Below are 21,859 nucleotides of genomic sequence, written 5' to 3' on the forward strand. Positions count from 1 at the left end.
CTGGGAACGCTTAGCACATTCGCTCGTAAATGTTTCACAGGAAGTCCCAAAGAATATCGGGTCGGGTTTCGGAAATATGACGTCATCAAAATGGCCGACACCAGAATTTGTAGTGTTTTGTGGGGATGGTTATAACTTTCCGCAGAATAATGGTAAAACCGTCATTTTTGTTTCAGATTGAAGATAATTACTTACCAAATGTACAGAATGAAACGTGCTGTCTGCATCGTTAATTTCTTTCAAGTTACAATAACAAAAAAAACTAGTTTTTGAGTACCTGCTTTTAAGTGTAAATGCATGTAACTCAGTAATCATAAAATATTTCAAAACATATCTTCAAACAAAGGTTGTAGAACATTATAAAGCCTACGAGAATAAACTATTAGATCCGCAGAAAGAAAGGATGAGAGTTGTGCAGAAAGCAGCCGAAATCATACGTCAAGATATACGTTCTGCATCATGTGATGTACATACTTATCCTCCCAGTATTGAATTGTTCTCTAATGTCAACGCCAGTGTGCCTAAGTCATTTATCTCTCTGATAGAGGAAATCATCTTAACAAACAGAAAGGGTTCTACAGAGCTTTTGAAAAGACAGTCAACTGCAATATGTCATAGCATTATATCCGCGGTTCGTCCTCGGTCCTTTATATCACCTGTACTCCTTGGAGTATCCGTTCATTTACATAGATACTTTGGCTCCAGACGTCTAATAGAGATTTTATCATCCTTAGGATTCTCTTCTTCTTATCAAGAAACAGTCCTGTATGGATCTTCCAATGTGATGCATCATCAGCTTTCAATCTCTTCCCCTGAAGAAGGCTGTTTCATTCAGTATGTTGATGACAACGCAGATCATAATGTTGCAACAATTGATGGCATGAATACATTTCATTCAATGGGAATCGTCCGAATTGTTGCTCCCCATGATAAGGTTAATGATTCTCTAGATAATCTACACAGAGATCCCAAGTGCCTCAGAAATAACTAAAACAACACAAATACCAATCAAGGTTTACGAACACCGGGGTGTTCGAGGACTTAAAAACATTATTGTGGAACAGCTTGACTGCAGCGCAAGACTTATCTCTAGTCTTCGAAATGCGGATGTTTTGTGGTTTTATGCTAAATATAAGGAAGCACTGTGCATTCCTGGGTGGAGTGGAGACATGGAGTTGTTGACACAACACAAAGACCACTACAAATCACGTGTCATGTTTTTGCCATTTGTAAACAGTCCTGCAAGCGACTACAACACAGATAGTCTCAAGTATGGGCACAATAGTTGTGTAATAACCTTTGACCAGCCCCTTTATATTAAAGCAAGGAAAATTGTTGCTACATCCGGTGAAAATTCTGGGATATCCAAAATAGTGGTCAGACTAGAAGGTTTCATATGTGCATGTCCTTTCTTGGATAAATTAGTTTCATCACGGCTGGCAGTGGACTCAAAGAAGTGTTGAGTACTATTTACGCTTCTCATTCTGTTGACAAAATATTGATGGGCCATGCTTACTCTCGAGCTGTAAGAGGTCATACAATTCTGCTAATAGCTCTGTCTAAAATAATTTTCAATGAATTGTCGTTGTCCAGTGAAGAACAACAATTTATGGAAGCCAACCTACAAGACCTATATGAAACAACACCTTTATTTTCAACAATAGAAGAGCTACGATTCATCAGTGATATTAAAAGTAAGTATTAAGATAAGTGTTCCCAACTAAAAGAGAGAGGTCCAACTACACAATTATGGATCCAGTATTTAGATATGGTGTTAATCCTCAAAAAGTTTATTAGGGCAGAGAGGATGGGTGATTTGAAGGCATATTTGTCTGCAGTGAAGAGGATGATTCCGTATTTTCACGCCGCAGGACATTTTTTGTATGCTAAAAGTGCCAACTTGTTTGTACAAAACATGGTAAAGTTGAAGAACATAATGGATGGAGACACCTATAGAAAATTTACTGCAGACTTTTTCACTGTTAAGCACTCAGACATTTTTTTTAGTGGAACTATAACAGATATGGTAATAGAACAGTCACTCATGATGTCTTCAAAGATGCGAGGAGGCTTTGTGCATGGAAGAAGTACAAAAGAGAGTGTTTTAACTAAGTTAGTTGTTGGTTAGTTAAGTGCGAGCAACATTTCTGAAGGACTAGAAAACTTTTGTAGGATTTCGTTTGCAAGTGAAGAACAGCATGTAGATGCACGAGAATCTCGAATCAAATGGGACCAAGAAGATGTTAGGAAAGTATCAGAGTGGTTCAGTGCCCACAACCCTTTCCCAAATGTACAAGTGATCATCTCTACAGGGGTTACAGGTAACGTGGAGAAGATAAACTGCTACGATGCACTGAACATTGGAGTAATCATGATAGAAAGAAAAGTTGGTAACAATTTTCATGACATAAAATATTCTCGTACTGATAGGGTTCTTTCTCTTCAAACAGTGAACAGTCACCTTACGGTACATGATGTTACTGTGCCTGTTGATCTACTGCTGCTGTTTCAACGATTCAGCGTAATCAAAAGACCAGATGACGACCTTCGAGCATTTTTAAATTTCGAACTGGCTCCTTACCCAATGGCTCTTTTTGATGCAACTGGAATGAGAAAAACGAAGAAATCATCCTTATTCAACATCTTCAACCCGATCGATGTTCATCCTGATCTCGGAAATGCAAACTACGTCGTTGATGGAGAGTTCCTTCTTCATCGAGTGGTGTGGTGACAAAACGATTCTTTCATGGATATTTGTGATAAATATGTGGCATATGTGGAAAAACACTTCGGTCAAATCACTGTCATCGTATTTGATGGATATGGTAATTCTCAGAAAAAAAATGTAAAAGGCATGGAGCAACTTCGACGGTGATCGAAAGTAGCATCAACAACAATTATATTTGATGGAAACATGGTTGCCACTGCGAGCCTAGGAAACTTTCTCGCCAATGCAAACAACAAAAGTAGGTTGATTGGTTTGCTCACTCATAAATTCAAGGCTGCCAATATTGATGTCAAACAAGCAGAGAATGATGCTGATGCCCTCATTGTAGAAACCGCACTCACGATATCAAAAATTAATTTTAATTCTACAGTTATTGTTGGTGAGGATATTGATTTGTTAGTAATGATGACAGCTAAACTCCGCCGAATTTAGAATTTTTTTTCTTGAAGCCAGGAAAAGGAAAGACAGAGCGGAGGATTTACTCATCAAGGAGTTTAGAAGGTGTATGCAAAAATCACATTTTATTTCTACATGCTTTTTCAGGCTGTGATGGAACATCTGCCATTTTTCAGAAGGGGAAATCAGCTTGTTTGAAATTATTACAAAAACGTCAAGATGTAAAACATGTCGTAAAATTTTTAATCGAAGTAATGTTTTCCATGCAGAAATAACTGAAAATTGCATACAGTTTTTTTTTTTGGGGGGGGGGTTATACGGTACATCTGCAAATGACATTTCACTAAATGATTACTGTTATCATTATTTCACCAAATCAGTGAAGAGAAATAAGTCTGTCGATTTAAAAGCCCTACCACCGACTTCAGCTGCAGCACAACATTTGTTTCGGGTTTATTACCACGTACAAACGTGGCTCGGAAACCAACTAAATCCTCAGGAGCGGGGTTGGGTTATGAAAGACAATTTGTTAGTACCAATTCGAACAACGCAGCCACCTGCTACACCATCCCTTTTAAAAACGATTTTCTGTTCATGTTCTAAAGGATACGGCAATGTGTGTGGATGTCGAAAGCAGGGTCTGTTCTGCTCTCTTGCTTACGCAAATTGTCACGGACAATCCTGTTTGAATGTCACTCCAACGGAAGGAATCTCTGAACGTGAAATATTCATGGACGCCGAAGAAATAGAGATGACAAACGAGGTAGACCTGCTATAATTACAATTATTATGTATCAATCAGCAAAGGAACTCAACAAGTAAACCATTTTAGGTAAGTTGAATAGTTTACATTTCTTATTCATTATTACTCTGAATTTTACATTTCTCACTCTACAAACGATAAGAATATATCGCCGAACGATGTAAATCCTCATTTTTGTATCTGTATCTGGGGTGTGTGTGACTTACAGATTCTAATGTGATATTGAATCTTATATCCAATTTTTTTTTTAAATTTTTAAGAAAAATAGGCTTATATTGTCTTTACAAGAGCCGGTCTATTAAATAAAACAACATACCTTCCTTACATTTTAAAATAAAAAAATTGCAGGTACAGGTACCGTTGGAAGGTTTAATAATGCTCTACAACCATTGTTTGAAGACATATTTTGGAATATTTTATGGTTACTGAGTTGTTTGCATTTACACTTAAAACTAGATACTCAAAAACTTGTTTTTTTGTTATTGTATCTCGAAAGAAATTAACGATGCAGACAGCACGTTTCATTCCGTACATTTGGTAATTAATTATCTTCAATCTGAAACAAAAACGACGGTTTTACCATTATTCTGCGGAGTTATAACCATTCCTACAAAACACTACAAATTCTGGTGTCGGCCATTTTGATGACGTCATATTTCCGAAACCCGACCCGATATTCTTTGGGACTTCCTGTGAAACATTTACGAGCGAATGTGCTAAGCGTTCCCGGTAATTTTTTTTATTCGGAATATTTAGGTTAACATGCAAATAAGCTGAATTTGATTGTATTTTAAATTGCATTTTCCTCCCCCACTTCCATCCCCCGAAAAAAGGGGAAGCGTACAGCAGAAAGTCGGGGACTTTTGATATGTCACTTAGAATTACCCAATGAACGTTTTTGTGAAGAAAAACCTTGGCTTCTAATTTTTCCGAAGAAAAATGCTAAAGTTCCTGGACTATCGTAACTAAAACAGCATCAGCTAGTATGCTCTCCTTGTTTCGTAGATAATCTGACAATCTTTTCAACTTTCCAACAAAAAGCGTGAACCAGTTGAGTTTTAACACAAACTGAAAATTCACTTTGAAATTGAACACTTCAAATTGCGAATCCTAGTTGTCACATGTATTTGTATTTTTTGTCTTTTTCTCTATTGAAGAAGAAGGAATATTACTAACGTCAACGGATTGAAAATCGCCCTTCATTGAACACGAGGAAGACACTGAGACCGAGAAGAAATCGCTAATAAAGTTTTTCGACATATTAGCTGAACAAACACCGACCGCCGAGACTTCTGAACGCAACAGAGATCAACTCAACAATGCTATAATAAGGGTTTTTACAAATCTGTTTAATGCCACACGGGTAAGGCATGCGGTACATTGCTGTAAATAATAGCAAGTTGCAATCCTTTTTTAAGAAGCTATCGCACCGATACAAAGCATTACTTCCCTCACTCTTTGAAATGAGACAATAGACAATACTGCCCAGTCCTGTCCATTATTTAGTCGGATTTTTACAAAGCACTGCCTTAGAACATACAAACACCGGTGTTTCAATAGCACGATTGTGTGTGTGTGTGTGTGTGTGCGCGCGTTAAACTTTAATTCATTAATCACGAATTTTGGCATCATTATATTACTACAAGTATCTGTCTTAAAATCATTGTTCATTGCAGAGTTAGAAGAGTTTTAGAACCTGAAACATTACAATCTTAATACCTATTGCTTTTGAAGTACAGGATGTCACCTTTATTATGTTACTTCTGTTGGGGTAGGCGGTCACCCACCCCTGCCCACCCTTAATGCCGTCCCTGGCTGTCGCGTGGGCGGCGCCACGACCAAGGGGGACGTCGGGACGATAAATCATCAAAATTCAAGGAAGACAGATTATGTTAGTAAATGATTTAAAAAAAATAAATAAATGTTATTTGAAATATCCTAATAATGATCAGGCTACGGCGAAGTAAAATTTATTTATTTATTTATTTATTTATTTCATAAGAACAACACAATAGGCTTAATGCCCAGTTATAGTATCGTGTACATAATTTTCTAACATACTCTACCCTATTATACCAACATTATTATACATACACAAATATACGTCGTTTAATGCAGAAGTTAATGCCTTACAATTGTTTTGAACTTGTTTTCGGAAATACTAAATACATCTATTACATGGAATCTAAGCATTTCGTTATGTGAAGCACACATACTCTAGAAGAGACTTCTGTAATATCTTAGTTCTCACTTTTCTACAATAGAATTTCCCAGTGTTTCCTGTTGGGATATGTAATTAGGGTTGCCAACTCTGGAAAATAAAAAAACGACACACCCTCAAAATGCCTACTGATTTAGGTTTAAGTGTCAAGTATCTCTGTTGGGACTCATCCATGGGAAGGAAATGTACTATGGTGAACAAAAGTTCATTAGCATCTGTATTCTGCATATCCTTAGTACATTCACTAAGAACCTTTACAGATAATTATATTGTGCTATAGATGAGAAACTGAAATCGACATTGATCATTTTATTCTATTTGCCAGTATCTGCCACTTTTTAAGAAATTATCGAAACAGATGAACAAAAGTATATTAATCTTTACGTGACAATTTTGGATTTGGAAAACGAAATTTATTCTTTAAACTTATACTTTAACTACAGAAAAATGCTTTAAGAAGTCCTTTTTCACTCTCAATAAATTTCCTTAAAAGTAAATTTCAAAATTTCCCTGATACAGTCCCTGTCATCTTTTTGAAATTATCTAAACGCCTAAACAAAATAAATCGTAGATAGATGGTGAAACATGACAGTTTTAGATTTAGAGAATGAAAGTTACGTTTAAATCAGGGATGCAAATAAGCAACAAAATTCTACTTGCCCAAGAAAAAAACTACTAGCCCACATCCCACAATAGAAATTATTTACTTACCTTCGGTAAGATATTAAGTACTCGCCCGCAACGATGGAACACTCACCTGGGGCGAGTGGGCGAGTGGTTATTTGCATCCCTGCCCATACTTTGAACTAGAAGAAATTGCTTCGAACTAGATACAAATTTGAAAAAAACCGGCCATAAAGGTGCTGGTAAGACATTTGTACCGGTCACCGGCTTTAATCAAATTAACATCAATATGTCCGGTCAGGCCGGTCAAAAACCGGCCAGTTGGTAACCCTATATGTAATAATACTTTTAAAACACAGTTCTGACCAGAACAAAATTAATTATATTAATAACTATACGTTTTTTGTTACAGTTTCAAGGACCTAACGTCCTCTTCATCAGACATTGATAAAAGACAGATGACAGCAAATCTTATATCTTCCTCAGCCGTTAGTTAACATATTCATTTATATTTTTTTAAATATTTTTTTATAATTATATTAATAAATATAAGATTTGTCTCTCCCGAACAATAGATCAGAAATGTGACTTCACAAAACGTAACGACTAGAACTCAGACAAATCCAGGTAAAAATTGATTTGACAAAATATTTATTTACTTTCGGTGTAAATGTATTTTTCTCATGTTTATACATTCCAGTCAATTTTTTTGGAGGCCTTATACCTGGAAAACTAAATGTAGTACAGTTAAATCCAAACTATCACTTAACTCAGTATGATGTACTTATTTAATAAAAAATAGAAAAAAGAAAAAAAGAAAGAAAAAGAACAAAGGAATAGACGAAAACTGGATTTAAGGGACGTTCAAAAATTTTGTGGCCCCTGATCCAAAAATGCACCAAAAGATCCAATATATTGTCACCCCCCCTCCTAGTGCCTTATATTGCAATAGCGTAGCTCCCAAAAGTAGGAAGGTTGTCCTCTGAACATTCTCTAAAATGTCCAGGAAATAGCTAGTAAAAGTATCTCAAGGAAAACAAATACAATGCCAAATTTCATTATTTAAAATCTGTATTTTCATTAAATTGATCGTAATTAATGTGTAGCTGTATGGTGTGTACGGGATAGGCAAACATTACCAGATCACAACTCAAAAAAGCCTGATTATTTCCTCTATTTGGATAACGGTGATCAGATAGCAAACACATACCTTTTAATTTGAAGATGTTGGTCGTCTTCTTGAATAAAGGTGCAGCTTAGTAAAACTCCGAAGATTTGGATGGATGAAACTACTTGGAGTTAGAACTTTAAATGTTCATAGAACTTATTAACTAATAACTGTCAACTTCTTAAATATCTGAATATTACTCGTAGATTACTCGCTGTACAATCCTCTCTCTTCCTGCTCTCTTTCTGCTCCCAGTTCCATCCTTGGTAGAATATTTATCTGTACAATGTTGATTTCTAAACTGCTACCTCGATTCACGTCACTACACGTGTTTGCTTATCCCATTGCCGAAATTCACATTTCTGCAATGATCATCAAATAGACAAAATCTCCAGACGTCTATCTCCGTAATCTAACAGTTTTGTCATATCCCAAAAATTGTGTTGATGTTAACAAACATTAATTACAATAAATCTTACAATGCAACTTGACTGTTTGTTGTTCTTTGTCATCACAACATTGCAAATCCACATGTCCACATGTATGTGTTTACTATCTTACATAAAAACAAAACAATGACTTTGACAACATTACGATCTCATCACAATCTTGAAATAACTTTAATAATGTCTTTCCTTACCTAATTTTAATTTTGTAATTTCTTGTCTTTCTAAACTTTAATTCTGTAACATCTTCTTGTCTCTATCTTTGATTAATTTTAATAAATCTTTGGATTATAATTTTATTTTAACCTAACTCCTCATCAATATTTCAATCAAAAAATTTCTTGTAGGCCTTATATCTGGAGAATTACATATAATGCAGCCAAACCCAAACTATCACTTAACTAAGTATGATGTGTTTATTCCGTAAAAATACAAAAAAAAAATTGATTTAGGAGCAGTTCAAAAATTTTGTGGCCGCTAATCCAAAAACTGATTACTGGCCAAGATTTCAATCTTTTGATGCATGTCTTGTTTTGGTACTTCCTAAAATTCTTGACAAAGATCGCAATTTCGATCTTTTTTGTTTATCATATTAAAAAGTTTTGTTTATTTTAATGCTTGAACTACAATGTAACAAATTTGAACTAAGAAGTGTAATAAGTTCACTAAACAACAATTTGCAAAATTGTAACTCTCTAAGTCACTATGTATCATTTTGTAGACGTTTATCAGAATATTGTGAACTATATAACGATTTATGCAAGAACAAAAAGTACTGCAGAAGATCAAAGTTAGTGCACTGGCAAGTTTTGATGTATAGAAAGTGAATAATGTATTTTTACAATACTTCGTTTGTGAATATATTTTGAATCTTGCATATTTTTTCAAGATCTTTCAAGTACATTCAATAATCCATAATTGCAATGATATTAATGAGAAGTTATGTTTGCTTAGATTGTGTTAATGTATGTATTGGTCTATGATACTATTTGTATGTCTTATTCTACTATACTAAGTGCTATATTTAGAGAAAACTTACTACCCAATCAGAAGTGACAAAAGTTGTGTAATATTAATGGACCTAATTAAAGAGTTTGTGCTCCTAACAAAAGACGGACACTAATTTTTTTTTAATGTGTTGTGTAAACTTTCATGTCTGTATTAATATCTTGCATTAGTTGGTAAATAGTAATAAAATGATGACGAATATTGTAAATTTTATAGTATTCCTTTTTCTAAATTTATAACTATTTTAATTATTTTTTTTTTGTATTTAAATGAAGTTGGTAATATAATGAATGTGTGTATCCATAGTTTATGTAACATATTTGTACGAGTGTTGACGTCTGTTTTAATAGATTTGTTTTACATATATTGTTTTGTGATCAACTAAGTACTATAATAAGAAACATTTATCAAAAAGTCAGAAGAAAAACACTTACAACATATACAAAGTAAATAAAAGAGTTTTATCGTTGCAAAAGAAACCATAAATTATATTTGTGTAAACTTTGTCAAATATATTACATTAGTTTGTAAATATTAATAGAATGATAATATAAGTGTTGTAAATTTGGTAGTATTTCTTTTTCTTAGTTTATAATAATCAAATAACATTTATATGCAGTATAATATTTTATTGTTTTATTTTATTTTGTATTTCTCTAAGAACAGAATGGAAAATCTATCGACTGACACTATTTTCAGATGAATGCCAAATGTTGAAGGACCATTATAACAGCTTTCTACCTATCTAAATTTGCATTGTTCCATGAACGATTTCTACTAAACATTTTCCCATGATCAGCGCACATTTGAATCATATTTGTAATCATTACCAAAATATTTTGGGAAAATATTATTTGCTACAAACCCAAGCTTGTTGTCTTGTCGATCATTATAAACCGTTTCACATGCACACACACAAGGAAAAAAAAACTCTTGCAAATTTTTGTACGCATGGTTAGCAGCATTTCCAACCGATTGTAACAAGGTAGAGACCGTTGGCGCCGACTTGTCAAAATTATTGTCACTCCACTCTAGCCTGCCAGCAGTTTGGTTACGACTTAAGAGAGCCGCTTCTGGCCCGGACAATTTCAACAGAATCTGCTCTTTGGCTTTTATCTCTAAGTTTTATTAGTATTTTTTTCTAACTTCAAAATTTGAGTGGGAGTTGTATTACGCTTTTTTGTCGGGATGGGACTTAAATTCGAATCCGATATTTTTAAATTGTGTTTCATACGAAAATTAAATATGTACTTAATTCATTTTTCTTTTAATTATAAACCACAAAATACACATAAATACATAGTATGGGTCACACAACACAATTAAGATATTCACAAACAAAATGGTTTTCTTCCACTTGTTGAGTTCTTTAAAGTTAAGATAACTAATTTAATGTTAAATCATGTTTTAATTCTTACTGGTTTTACACCGGTTGTTTATCACCTGTGTGCTTAGTTTCTCTCTCGTGCATTCGATTTTCACCTGATTTCCAAAGTACACTGACTTATCAAAGTTCATGGAATACTCACCTAATGTCTGGTCGGGCTCCTGTGGTCCCTGACCCTGCAAAGCGCAGAGGCACGACGTGAAACTGAGTTTACAAGTCCGTGGCTGCTTCCAGAGGCAGTTGACACTCCACAGTTTGCAGAGTGGCAGACAATTGCGACATGTTCGTGAGTCGAGAATCTAATGCACGGGATCCGAGTTCAACCGCATTCCAGATATGATCGATGGGGTTTATGTCAGGATTCTGGAAAGACCAGTTAAGTCGTTGGACTTTCCCTATATACTCTTCGAACCATTAACGGACGATATTAAAAAGATTTGGTGGTGTAGTCCTTTCCACAGCCACTTTTAACAAAGTCTCACATACAACTGGAGCCATCACGGAGCCCTTTAGAGGGCAGAGACACACGTGGTGTCCACCAGTGGATTACCTACCTCCTGTCCCTTGAGTTTTGATAAGTCATTGTATATTAATTTGAACTCTTGTTTACACTAAATGTGATATAATAGAATTAGACTTCCTGTATTTTTTCCTAAACACGTAATGATCCAGGCACGTAGCCAGGATTTAGGGGGGCACGTGAAGGGGGGAGGGGTCCGTGACATGAAATACTGTGGTCATCACAAAAGGTGCTCGATCACTCTAAACTATTTTACTGGAACATATATTGGTTCGTTTAGCCAGGATTTCGTAATGGCGGGGGGGGGGGGGGGGTATGGACATGAAATTCTGAAGGCCCAGGCGCTCGATCAATCTAAACTACTTTACTATCAACATATATTGGTTTGTTAGGACAATAAAATGAGGATATGTTGGCAAGTATTTTAATAAACTATGAAGACGAACAAAATAAAAAAAAAGTATTGAAAAAGATTTTGCAATATTTACGTTCTTCTCCTGTTTATTCAAATATAACAATTTTCCTTTCGTTATGACCTCAATTATTATAAAAAGTACATACTGAATACTGTCTTGTAAACTATCCTTTAATATAAATAAAATGAAGAGTTTGTTTGTGTGTTTGTCTGTCTGTCTGCCTGTGTGCTGCCTGGGGACCAGACGAGTGAACCGGGAGTTACCAAATTTTTGTCAGGGGTTGGCCCAGTCCCCAGATCAAGACGAAGCGTTTTTTTTTTTCAAATTTCGAAACAGTGGGGTCTCAGGGAGGCGTTTACCGGAACCGGCTTGGGAACCAGACAAATTGACCTAGAGTTACCAAATTTTAGTCACGAATACCTTGGTCCAGGCTCCAGACCAGAGTTAAACGTTTCTGTCGAAATTCGAACCAGGGGGGTCTCAGGGGGCGTTTACCGGGACATGTAAAAGTAGTAGAAAATGATCAATATTTATTTATTTATTTAACAATCACCAGATACAGCTCAGAGGCCATTTTACATTGGATATCCAACAACGTTAACAATGCAAAGGATTTGGGAAGGTATCGGCCAGGGCCTGTTTAGTAGGTGCTATCCCGGCATTTGCCTGGTAGGACTGAGGGAAACCCTGGAAACCCTCAGTCAGAATGCTAGGCAGCGGGATTCGAAACCACGACCTCCCAAATGCGAAGCCAACGCTCTACCACTTGAGCTATTAGTGCCGAATTCATATTTTCGCGGTCGCTGAAATCAATAGTGAAACTCCAGTCGCATTAACTTCCAAATTCACGCTATTCGCCTCCGGGCCGGGGGTCACCGGAAGGGGGTGAGATACCAAGACATATAAAAGTAATCCAAAATGACCAATATTAGTGTCAAATCCATAGTTTTTGCGGTCGCTGAAATCAATGGTGACACTTCAATTAGCGATGACTTGCAAGTATACGGGCCGGGAGCCAGCGGGGTGTGGATACCGAGGCATGTAAAAAGTATCCCAAAATGACCGATATTAGTATCAAATCCATAGTGTTCGCGGTCGCTGAGATCAATGGTGATACTCCCACAGGCGTTGACTTCCAAATACAGCCCCTGTACGAAGCATATGTATATTCAACTAGTTTTACAATATATGCGATCCTTTCTCTGTTGAATCAAATGCTAACAGAACTTTCTTTCAACATATTTTTTTTGTTTTTATTATTCCGTCAACTACTGTCGGTTCCAAATGACAGGTTAAAGGAGCAACAGAAAATTGTCCTTGAAATAACATGTTTGATACTGCAAGGATGCGATGACGAAAAGTTATGATTAAAAATGCCCACGCTGTTACACAACGGCACTTATGCTTTCGAAAGCTTGAAATCTCTCTGACTAATAGCAGGAATTCTGAGAATTCCATAACTTTTCTTGAAATTTCAAATTCCCTGACTCTTCCAAAATACCTCGCTTACCTCACCACCATATTGCAAGTAATACAAATCTCCTCATAAGAAAAAGTAAGCAAAAGCTTCCTGTAGTTTTCTTTTTAATTTTTAACGCTGATCCTTCTTTTTGTCATTTCATTTTGTTTTATCCTTCCTTAATTTTTTCATTTCTGGTCTCGAAGGGGGGGGTCCGGACCCCCTCCCCCTTGGCTACGTGCCTGAATGATCATTCATGAATTTCCTTTTTCAAAGTTTTGTTCCATCAACAGCACAAAATGAAATTCTACATAAGTAGATCCTATATGAAAAGCAGTAACTTCGATAAAATAATAATAACAATTAATTTCTTAAAATGGATCACTGGTTGCAGAACACTTGACTAGAGGAAGAGATTTTGAGAACTAAATATCATACAGATCAATGTTGCTCAAAATTCGTGTTGACGACCTCGAATGGTTAACAATTGATTAAATAACATACTGTTTTAATTGCCATATTTAGTAATTTCATTATTGAAACTCTTTTTTAGTAAAAATTGTAATAATTCTTACTCAACTTAGCATATAGTAATAACTGCTGTGTTTTCCCGTCTCTGATCTCTCCCAAACGTTTATGATGTAGCAGTCTTAAGTTCTATAAAGTTGATGGTCTAAATAAAACATCTCAAATGCGTATTTAAAGTTAAGTTCATGTTGAGTACAATTCATAGTGAACTTTATAGGTGAAAAGAAATAATAAATTAGATCCTGTTAAGCAAAGTTATTTCGCAAGCTCTACTCCCTACAACATCCTTATTGGGGGAGCTCAGCTTACACATCATTAAATTGCGGGGCTCGGGCACCCCAATCCCAATGGGATCGGCGCCTATGATAGAGACCTTTCTAAATGGTAGATACCTTTTTAGCTCATTGTTCATTCTTGCACACACACACACACACACACACACACACACACAAAATATGTTGCACATATCTGCATAACGATGCATATACGACTGACACTATTTTCGTCTGATTTTAACAAGATTGGGGTTACAGTTTAAACAGCCACCTACTTCTTTGTTCTAGCTCATTGATCATTATTACACAAACGAAAATTTGTGTTGAACCCTTCTGCACAAATGACAGACTATAGATTAACCTTGACACGGTGAATGGATACTGTTTATACAGTTCCCCACTTTGTTTTGTTCTTGGTCATTGTTCATTGTTGAATAAACGAACATTTGTGTTGCAAATTTCTGTACAAACGTTTGAACACCACTTCCAACCGATTATAAAACTTAAGAGGGCTACCGTTCAGACAGCCCTCACTTTGTCTTTCTTCTACCTCATTGTTCATTGTCCCAAAATGAACAATTGTTTACAGACATCTGCACAAGCGATTGATTTTGACAAATGTTGACAAAGTGGGGAACTACCCCCAAGATGTTTTACTTCTAGCTCATTGTTCAATGTTGCACAAACGAGACTTTGTGTTTCACATTTCTACACAAACAATGCAGAAACGGATAACACCAGTTTCGACCGATTTTGACAAAGAAGGCCCTAAGATTTAGACAGCCCCCACTGTTTTTGTTCTAGTTCATTGTTCACTGTTGCACAAAACACTATCTGGCAGTACATTTCTGCGCAAACGATTTACAAATTTTCGACTTATTATCACAAGGTAAAAGGCTACCGATTGGACAGCCCAAATCTGTCTTTGTTGTAGATTATTCTTCAATGTTGCAGACATCTGTACAAATGAATGACATAATTCTCGACCTATTTTGAGAATGGGGGGGATACCGAATAGACAGCGCCACCACTTAGTTTTTTTGCCAACTTATTGTTCGTTGTTACACAAACGAAATTTGTTTTGGGCATTTCTGTGTAAACGATGCACAAACGATTGGTATAATTTTCAACCAATTTCGATAATGTGGGAGGGCTACCGTTTAGACTGTCCCCTCGCCTTGTTTTTGTTGTAGCTGATTGTTCATTGTTGCAGAAACGAAACTTTTTGGTACAGATTTCTGCAGAAACGATGCACAAACGATTGACACCATTTTTGACCGATTTTGACAAGGTGGGGTCTTTCGTTTAGACAGCCCTCCACTTTGTTTTTGTTTTAGCTCATATTTTATTGTCCCACAAACGACAATTTGTTTTTCACATTTCTGCACAAACGATGAACAAACGATTGACATCATTTTCGAATAATTTTGACAAGAAGAGGGGCTATAGTTTTGAGACCCCTCTGCTTTTTTGTTGTAGCTCATTGTTCATTGTTGCACAAACGAGAATTTGTGTTACACATTTCTGCACAAACGATTGGCACAATTTTCGTCCAATTTTGACAAAGTGGGTACTACCGTTTAGACAGCCTCGTATTTTTTTGTTCTAGCCCATTGTTCCTTGTTGCACAAACGAGAATTTGTGTTACACATTTCTGCACAAACGATGCTCAAAGGATTGACACCACTTTCTTTCCATTTCCACATGGTGGGGGTCGCTACTTCTTAGAGAGCCTTCCACTTTGATTTTGTTCTATCTCATTGTTCATTGTTGCACAAACGAAAATTTGTGTTGCACATTTCTGCACAAACGACTGACAGCATTTGCGACCGGTTTTGAGAATGTGCGGTGCGTACCGTTTAGACGGCACTACCACGTTGTTTTTGTTCAAGCTAATTGTTCATTGTTACGCAATCAAAAATTTGTGTTGCACATTTCTGCACAAACGATTCACAAACGATTGACAACATTTTCGATCAATTTTGATAAAGTGAGAAGATACCGTTTAGAGAGCCACCACTTTGTTTTTGTTCTAGTTCGTTTATCATTGCTACACAAACGAAAATTCGTTGAATATTTCAGGACAAACGATGCACAAAAGATTGACATCATTTTCGATCAATTTTGACAAGGTGGGGCTACCGTTTAGAAGCCCCCATTTTGTTTTTGTTCTAGCTCATTGTTCATTGATGCACAAACGACAATTTGTGTTGCACAATTCTGCACAAACGATGCACAACCCATTGACACCTTTTTCGATCAATCTTGACAAGGTGGGGTCTACCGTTTAGACAGCTCCCTCCTTTGTTTTTGATCTAGCTCATTGTTGATTGTTGTACAAGCGAAAATTTGTTGAGTTGATTTTGAGTTTAACGTCCCGTTCAGCAGCGAGGCTATACGAGACGTGGACCTACTGATTAACGTGGAATCCGAACCACATTAGCTCCTGGCGGGAATTGAGACCGGGTCTGTCACGCCATATGCACGTACGCTAACCGCTTAGCTACGTAGGAGCTCAAGGAAAAATTTGTGTTGCACATTTCTACACAAACGACGCAGAAACGATTACCACTACTTTAGATCAATTTTGACAATGCGGGGGGCTACCGTTTAGATAGCCCCCACTTTTTGTTGTAGCTCATTGTTCAACGTTGCACAAATGAAAATGTGTGTTGCACATTTCTTCATAAAGGTTGACAGAATTTTCGATCAATTTTGACAAGGTGGGGGCTACCGTTTAGAGAGCTCCCCACTTTCTTTTTGTTCTAGCTCGTTGTTCATTGTTGCACAAACGACAATTTGTGTTGCATATTTCTGCAAAAACTATCCACAAACGATTGACACCATTTTAGACCAATTTGGAGAAGGTGGGGGGGGGGGCTGTCTAAATGGACGTCTTTAAAATTACTATTTGCTGTCAACGGCGAATTGCATTTATATATATATATATATATATATATATATATATATATATATATATATATATATATATATATATATGTGTGTGTGTGTGTGTGTGTGTGTAACAAAGATGGTAGGATATTGGTCTCTTCCTATTGCTAGAGGAAGAATAATTGCATATGGGAAGCTGGAGTGCCTAAAAAGCAAGTTGCTCGAGCCATGAGCCTGGATATTAAAACAGTAAGATATTGAATTGAACGATTCGAAGCAGAATGGGAGCAGGTATTACAAACTAAAGCAAAACTGATTAGACCGAAAGTGACAACAGAAGACAAAAATGTTTCGATTATTGAAGCTAAGGGTAGTTTTAGACGGAAGAATTTAGCGTAACGGATGTGCTGCCAAAAATCTCGTATAATATTCTATGGCATCAAAAGTACATGGTGCTTTTACACGGTAGCATTTTGATAAGCATCTTGTAGTGACGTTACAAACAAATGACTTGAGAAGAGCGCAATTATGGCTCCGAAACTAAAAAACAGATTTCAGTCGCTATTTCTTCTAAAGCCCTTTGTTGCATAAGTTTATTATGATACAAAGGACTTTTAACTGTACAAACAAGGATGCTTCTCATATTTTGCAATCAGCACAATAATAGCATCCCTACTCCAACTCATTTTCTTTACAATTCAGTTTCTCACACAAAACAAAGAGCATGGATATTCGGCACAAAATCTTCCTTTTTAACACACTACGGCGCTGCAATTTGACCAGAAATGCTGGGGAAAGTGCTACAAAATAGAGCAGGTTCTATCGACAAGAAATGCTATAGGATATGCCATGGCATGGAAAATGCTATAGCAATTGCTACTTTACACGGTAGGATATTGATGATACGATTTTTGCTACGAGAAATGCTACGATAAACTTGCCTAACGCAGCAAACTCGTACGCTGGTGAAACAAACCTGAAAACATGCAGTGTAGATACATGTAACTGTACTCATATTATTTCTTCTTTGACAGATTTACATATACATGCTAGCTTAGAGTTCGCAAGGACGCAGATCAACAAGCCACAAGACTTCTAGAAGCGTTTAATCGGGAGTGATAAGAAAGTGTTTAGTTTATACGAAGGAGGAAACCTGTTAAAACGTTCTACGATATGTTCTTTTATGAAGACGCGTGCTCAAAATCAAGGGATTATAATTGAAAACATCGCAAATTATCATCTCTCTATGACTTACTGTTTCCGAGATATAAATCGGACTTACCGTCTCTTGAAATACGAATTTTCTTTTGGCCAATATCTCAGGAATGGTAAGAGTGACGCGAAAAATTCCATAACTTTTTCAGTTAGTATTTGATGCTAAATGGAATGGAGAGCTCAACATTAAAAAAAATCACAAATAACACACACACACACGCAGAAAGAGAATTCTGTAAAAAACATTAACTTCGTTGAAAAAGCGAGGTAGAAAAAGATGAGAAGCCGTATTGAAACAGAGTTGTTTATGCCACAAGTCTCCTATCATGGGACCACGGAGGCATAACATATAAATTGTACTATATGTGATTTGATAGATGATTGAAAGAATAATGGGGAAACATTTAGTACTTTTGAAGGGAATAGTTTGTCGTATGGGTTATAGTTTACGAATTTGCCACCATTGAGCTTTTGTATACCACACATTTCCCAAGAAATGCGAGTAAGATTTTTTTTTTCACATATAACCTACATAGACTTCCCATCATCCAATGTTGTTGTCTTGCTCGTTTATCAAACTATAGGCCTATAATAATTTTGTACAGATCATTAAAGAAACAATGATTTGTCCTCTGTAAAACAGTTAATATCAACACACCAATATCCAATTTTGTAACATTTAAAAAAAAAAAAATAGTCACTGTATGAGGTAGGTTTTGTGTTCTGGTGCAGTCTGTCAATGAAGTTCTATCTGGGACTGCATTGAATAAATACTGAAATAAATTCAGGCTAATACAAGTTTGAAATGTACTTCTACAGCTGATATTTAATTTGTATACCATATTAATATTGATAAATTGAACCACCACCATGTTTATTTTTTTTAAAACAATTTTATTGACATTATACCCATACAACTGATTTTTTTAAAATTTTGGTGCGTCTAAAGAAAATAGGCTACGTTTAATTAATTTACATCTTTGTCAGAGCAAATTAGCTCTTGACTAATGGAATTCTGTATCCTCAAATGAAGCAATTTATGAATATTTTGATAGCCGTTGCGTTAAAGGAACATTTCAATACATTAGTTAATTTCGAATTACGTACTAAACTAAAGCGTCTCCACGTCCCCCACAACAGTCACACAGGCGCGATCGTGCCATTATTAAAGGCTGATCCGACTGTCGAGCTAGCGATAAAAATAACTGCTCCAAAGTAGCCTCTGATACAGTGTAGTTCAATCCATCGAATTGCTCCTTTACATATTCCATTTTGGTGAACAAATCTTTCCAAGTGAGATCTGTGTTCAGTACATGGTATTGCAGTAAACCCTGTGAAATACAAAATGTCATTTTTGTATAATAATAATAATAATAATAATAATAATAATAATAATAATAATAATAATAATAATAATAATAATAATAATTATTATTATTATTATTATTATTATTATTATTTTAGTGCCATGAACAGCCAGATAGCAAGAATACAGCACTTAGTCATAGAACTAAGGGTTACATTCCTCTTAATATTAACAATACATTTTTTCGACGATAGAAGGTCATTGTCTATCTTATAATATATACATAATTTTATGACTTGTATCTTGTCTGGATAAACATAATTACTTCATTATTCATTAAAATAGTTAGTCAATTTTCTTCAAATTGTCCTTAAAACAAGGATACCGTCAAACATACAGATTATAAAATATACATACCTAATAAAATCTATATGACTGTTTAATAAATACAGTTATCCCGATAATATATTAAAAGAACTTGTCAGTTTTCTTAAGATTATAGAATTTTTATTCATAGGAACCATTTCCGATGCTTTTCTAAGATTATATGTTGGTACCCTTCTACCTATATTATGTAGGCAGTATTCGCTACTATATCTATTATCTAAAATTTTCTGAATTAAAGTTTTTCTCTATCATTTTTCTTCTTACATGTAATTCTTGCAACCCCCAGTATTCGTTCCAGTAATCATAACTATGAGAGTAGTAATCTTTTTTTCATATATCTACACAATAGCCTAATGAAACATTTTTGAACCGATTCAATTTTGCCACATAATGTTGTGGATATATTATTCCATATGATTGCACCAAATTCTAATCTGGGTCTTACAAGTACCTTAAATAGATAGACATATGTGTTTGCATTTTTAAACTCAGGCCACTGCCTAAATACAAACCATATAGTCTTCTATGTACTATGTACTATGTACTATGTCATTAATATGACAGTTGAATTTCATATTCATGTCAAATGTTATGCCTAAATCTTTAATCTTTTCAACTTTCTGCAGAGATATTCCATCTATGACATATTTGCTAACATAGTATTGCGTCTTATTGGTATATGATATAAATTTACTTTTATTACAGTTTATTTTCAGTAGATTATTCTTACACCATATACTAATACTATCCAAGTCTTTTTGGAGTAAGTAGTTATCGTATTCGCTATTCACTATTCTAAATAACTTCAAATCATCAGCATATAATAATATATTTGAGAACTAGCAGCGTTCACCCCGCTTCGCTGCGGTCACCCCGGAACGCAATAAACTTTGTTACTTAGATAATTTTTACTTTTTCGCTTTCAAGTGATATATCGCCTGTCATTTATGTTAACCCGCCCCGCTTCGCTGCGGTCATCCCGGTGCTGGCATATTGTAAAAGTGTCTGTAAAAATAAGCAAATCAATTTAAAAATTTTAAACAGAAGATTCAAGCTATTTTCCGCTGTATATCGCCTGTCATTTATGTTAACCCGCCGAGTGACACGGTCATGCGGGTTGCATATAAATACGTTTATTTTTACCTATGATGAACTAACAAAGGATTTGTGGACACCTGAATGGTCAATTATCTCAAGACACTGGTAATTGAAAATTAAAGTGATATGATAAAAACCATCTAGGGTCCAAATCCTAATAACCCCCCAAAAATAAAAGAAATTGGTTCAGCCGTATTAGCGTGATGAGGGAACAAAGGATTTTGTACGTTCTCTTTTATATAATAGATTTAACCTTTTCCGTCAGGTCATTAATAAATAATGAAAAAAGAAGTGGTCTTAAAGGAGATCCCTGAGGTATATGATTCTTTATATAGCCAATACTGGAAGTTACATGACCAATTTTCACTCTATATTCTCTGTTTGATAAGTAACTTTGGAACCATCGAATATACTGAGAAGATAGACCAACATTGGATAATTTACGAACTAGAAGTCCATGTTCTATAGAGTCGAAAGACTTTGACATATCAATATATATAGTGTCAACCTGTAGTCTATTTTTAAGAGCTAAGTACGTAAAATCTGTAAATGTACAAGATTCGTAACAATTGATCTACCTTTATAAAACCCATGTTGAAATTCAGTTAGTTTATTTTTACATTAGTGTATATATAGTTGTGTATTATTATTTCAAATATCTTACTAAATGCATTAACTAATGTGACTGGCCTATAATTTTTCATATTATTTTTATCTTCTATTTTATGTACAGGTACAATATATGATACTACTACTACTACTACTACTACTACTACTACTACTACTACTACTACTACTACTACTACTAATAATAATAATAATAATAATAATAATAATAATAAGTAAACTATTATATAGATCAGCCCTCTTGGTGCCGCGGTGGCTCAGTGGTAATACTGGTAGACGGGTTTCTGGTTCGATTCCAGCCCACGCCAAGTAGACAAACACTATGTGACTGGGTTCTCTCGAGATTTTCCCGTTTCTTCCCATGTTTGTCATTAAATCATTATCATCCATCTCAT

At 35.4% G+C, this 21,859-nt stretch overlaps 1 protein-coding gene across 1 annotated transcript in view; it reads right to left on the bottom strand.

Moving 5' to 3' along the window:
* Nucleotides 1–18,919: 18,919 nt before the first annotated feature.
* LOC145670413 (phospholipid-transporting ATPase ABCA3-like) overlaps nt 18,920–21,859 on the bottom strand; it is a 541,163-nt gene continuing 538,223 nt past the window's right edge. Inside the window, exon 25 of the mRNA XM_081739072.1 lies at nt 18,920–19,377. Within this exon, the coding sequence (XP_081595198.1) occupies nt 19,153–19,377 (225 nt within the window). The 3' untranslated portion in view covers nt 18,920–19,152. The remainder of the gene's footprint in view (nt 19,378–21,859) is intronic.

Source organism: Thermobia domestica, chromosome 14, assembly GCF_964235325.1.
Source record: "Thermobia domestica chromosome 14, izTheDome1.hap1.1, whole genome shotgun sequence".
NCBI lineage: Eukaryota > Metazoa > Arthropoda > Insecta > Zygentoma > Lepismatidae > Thermobia > Thermobia domestica.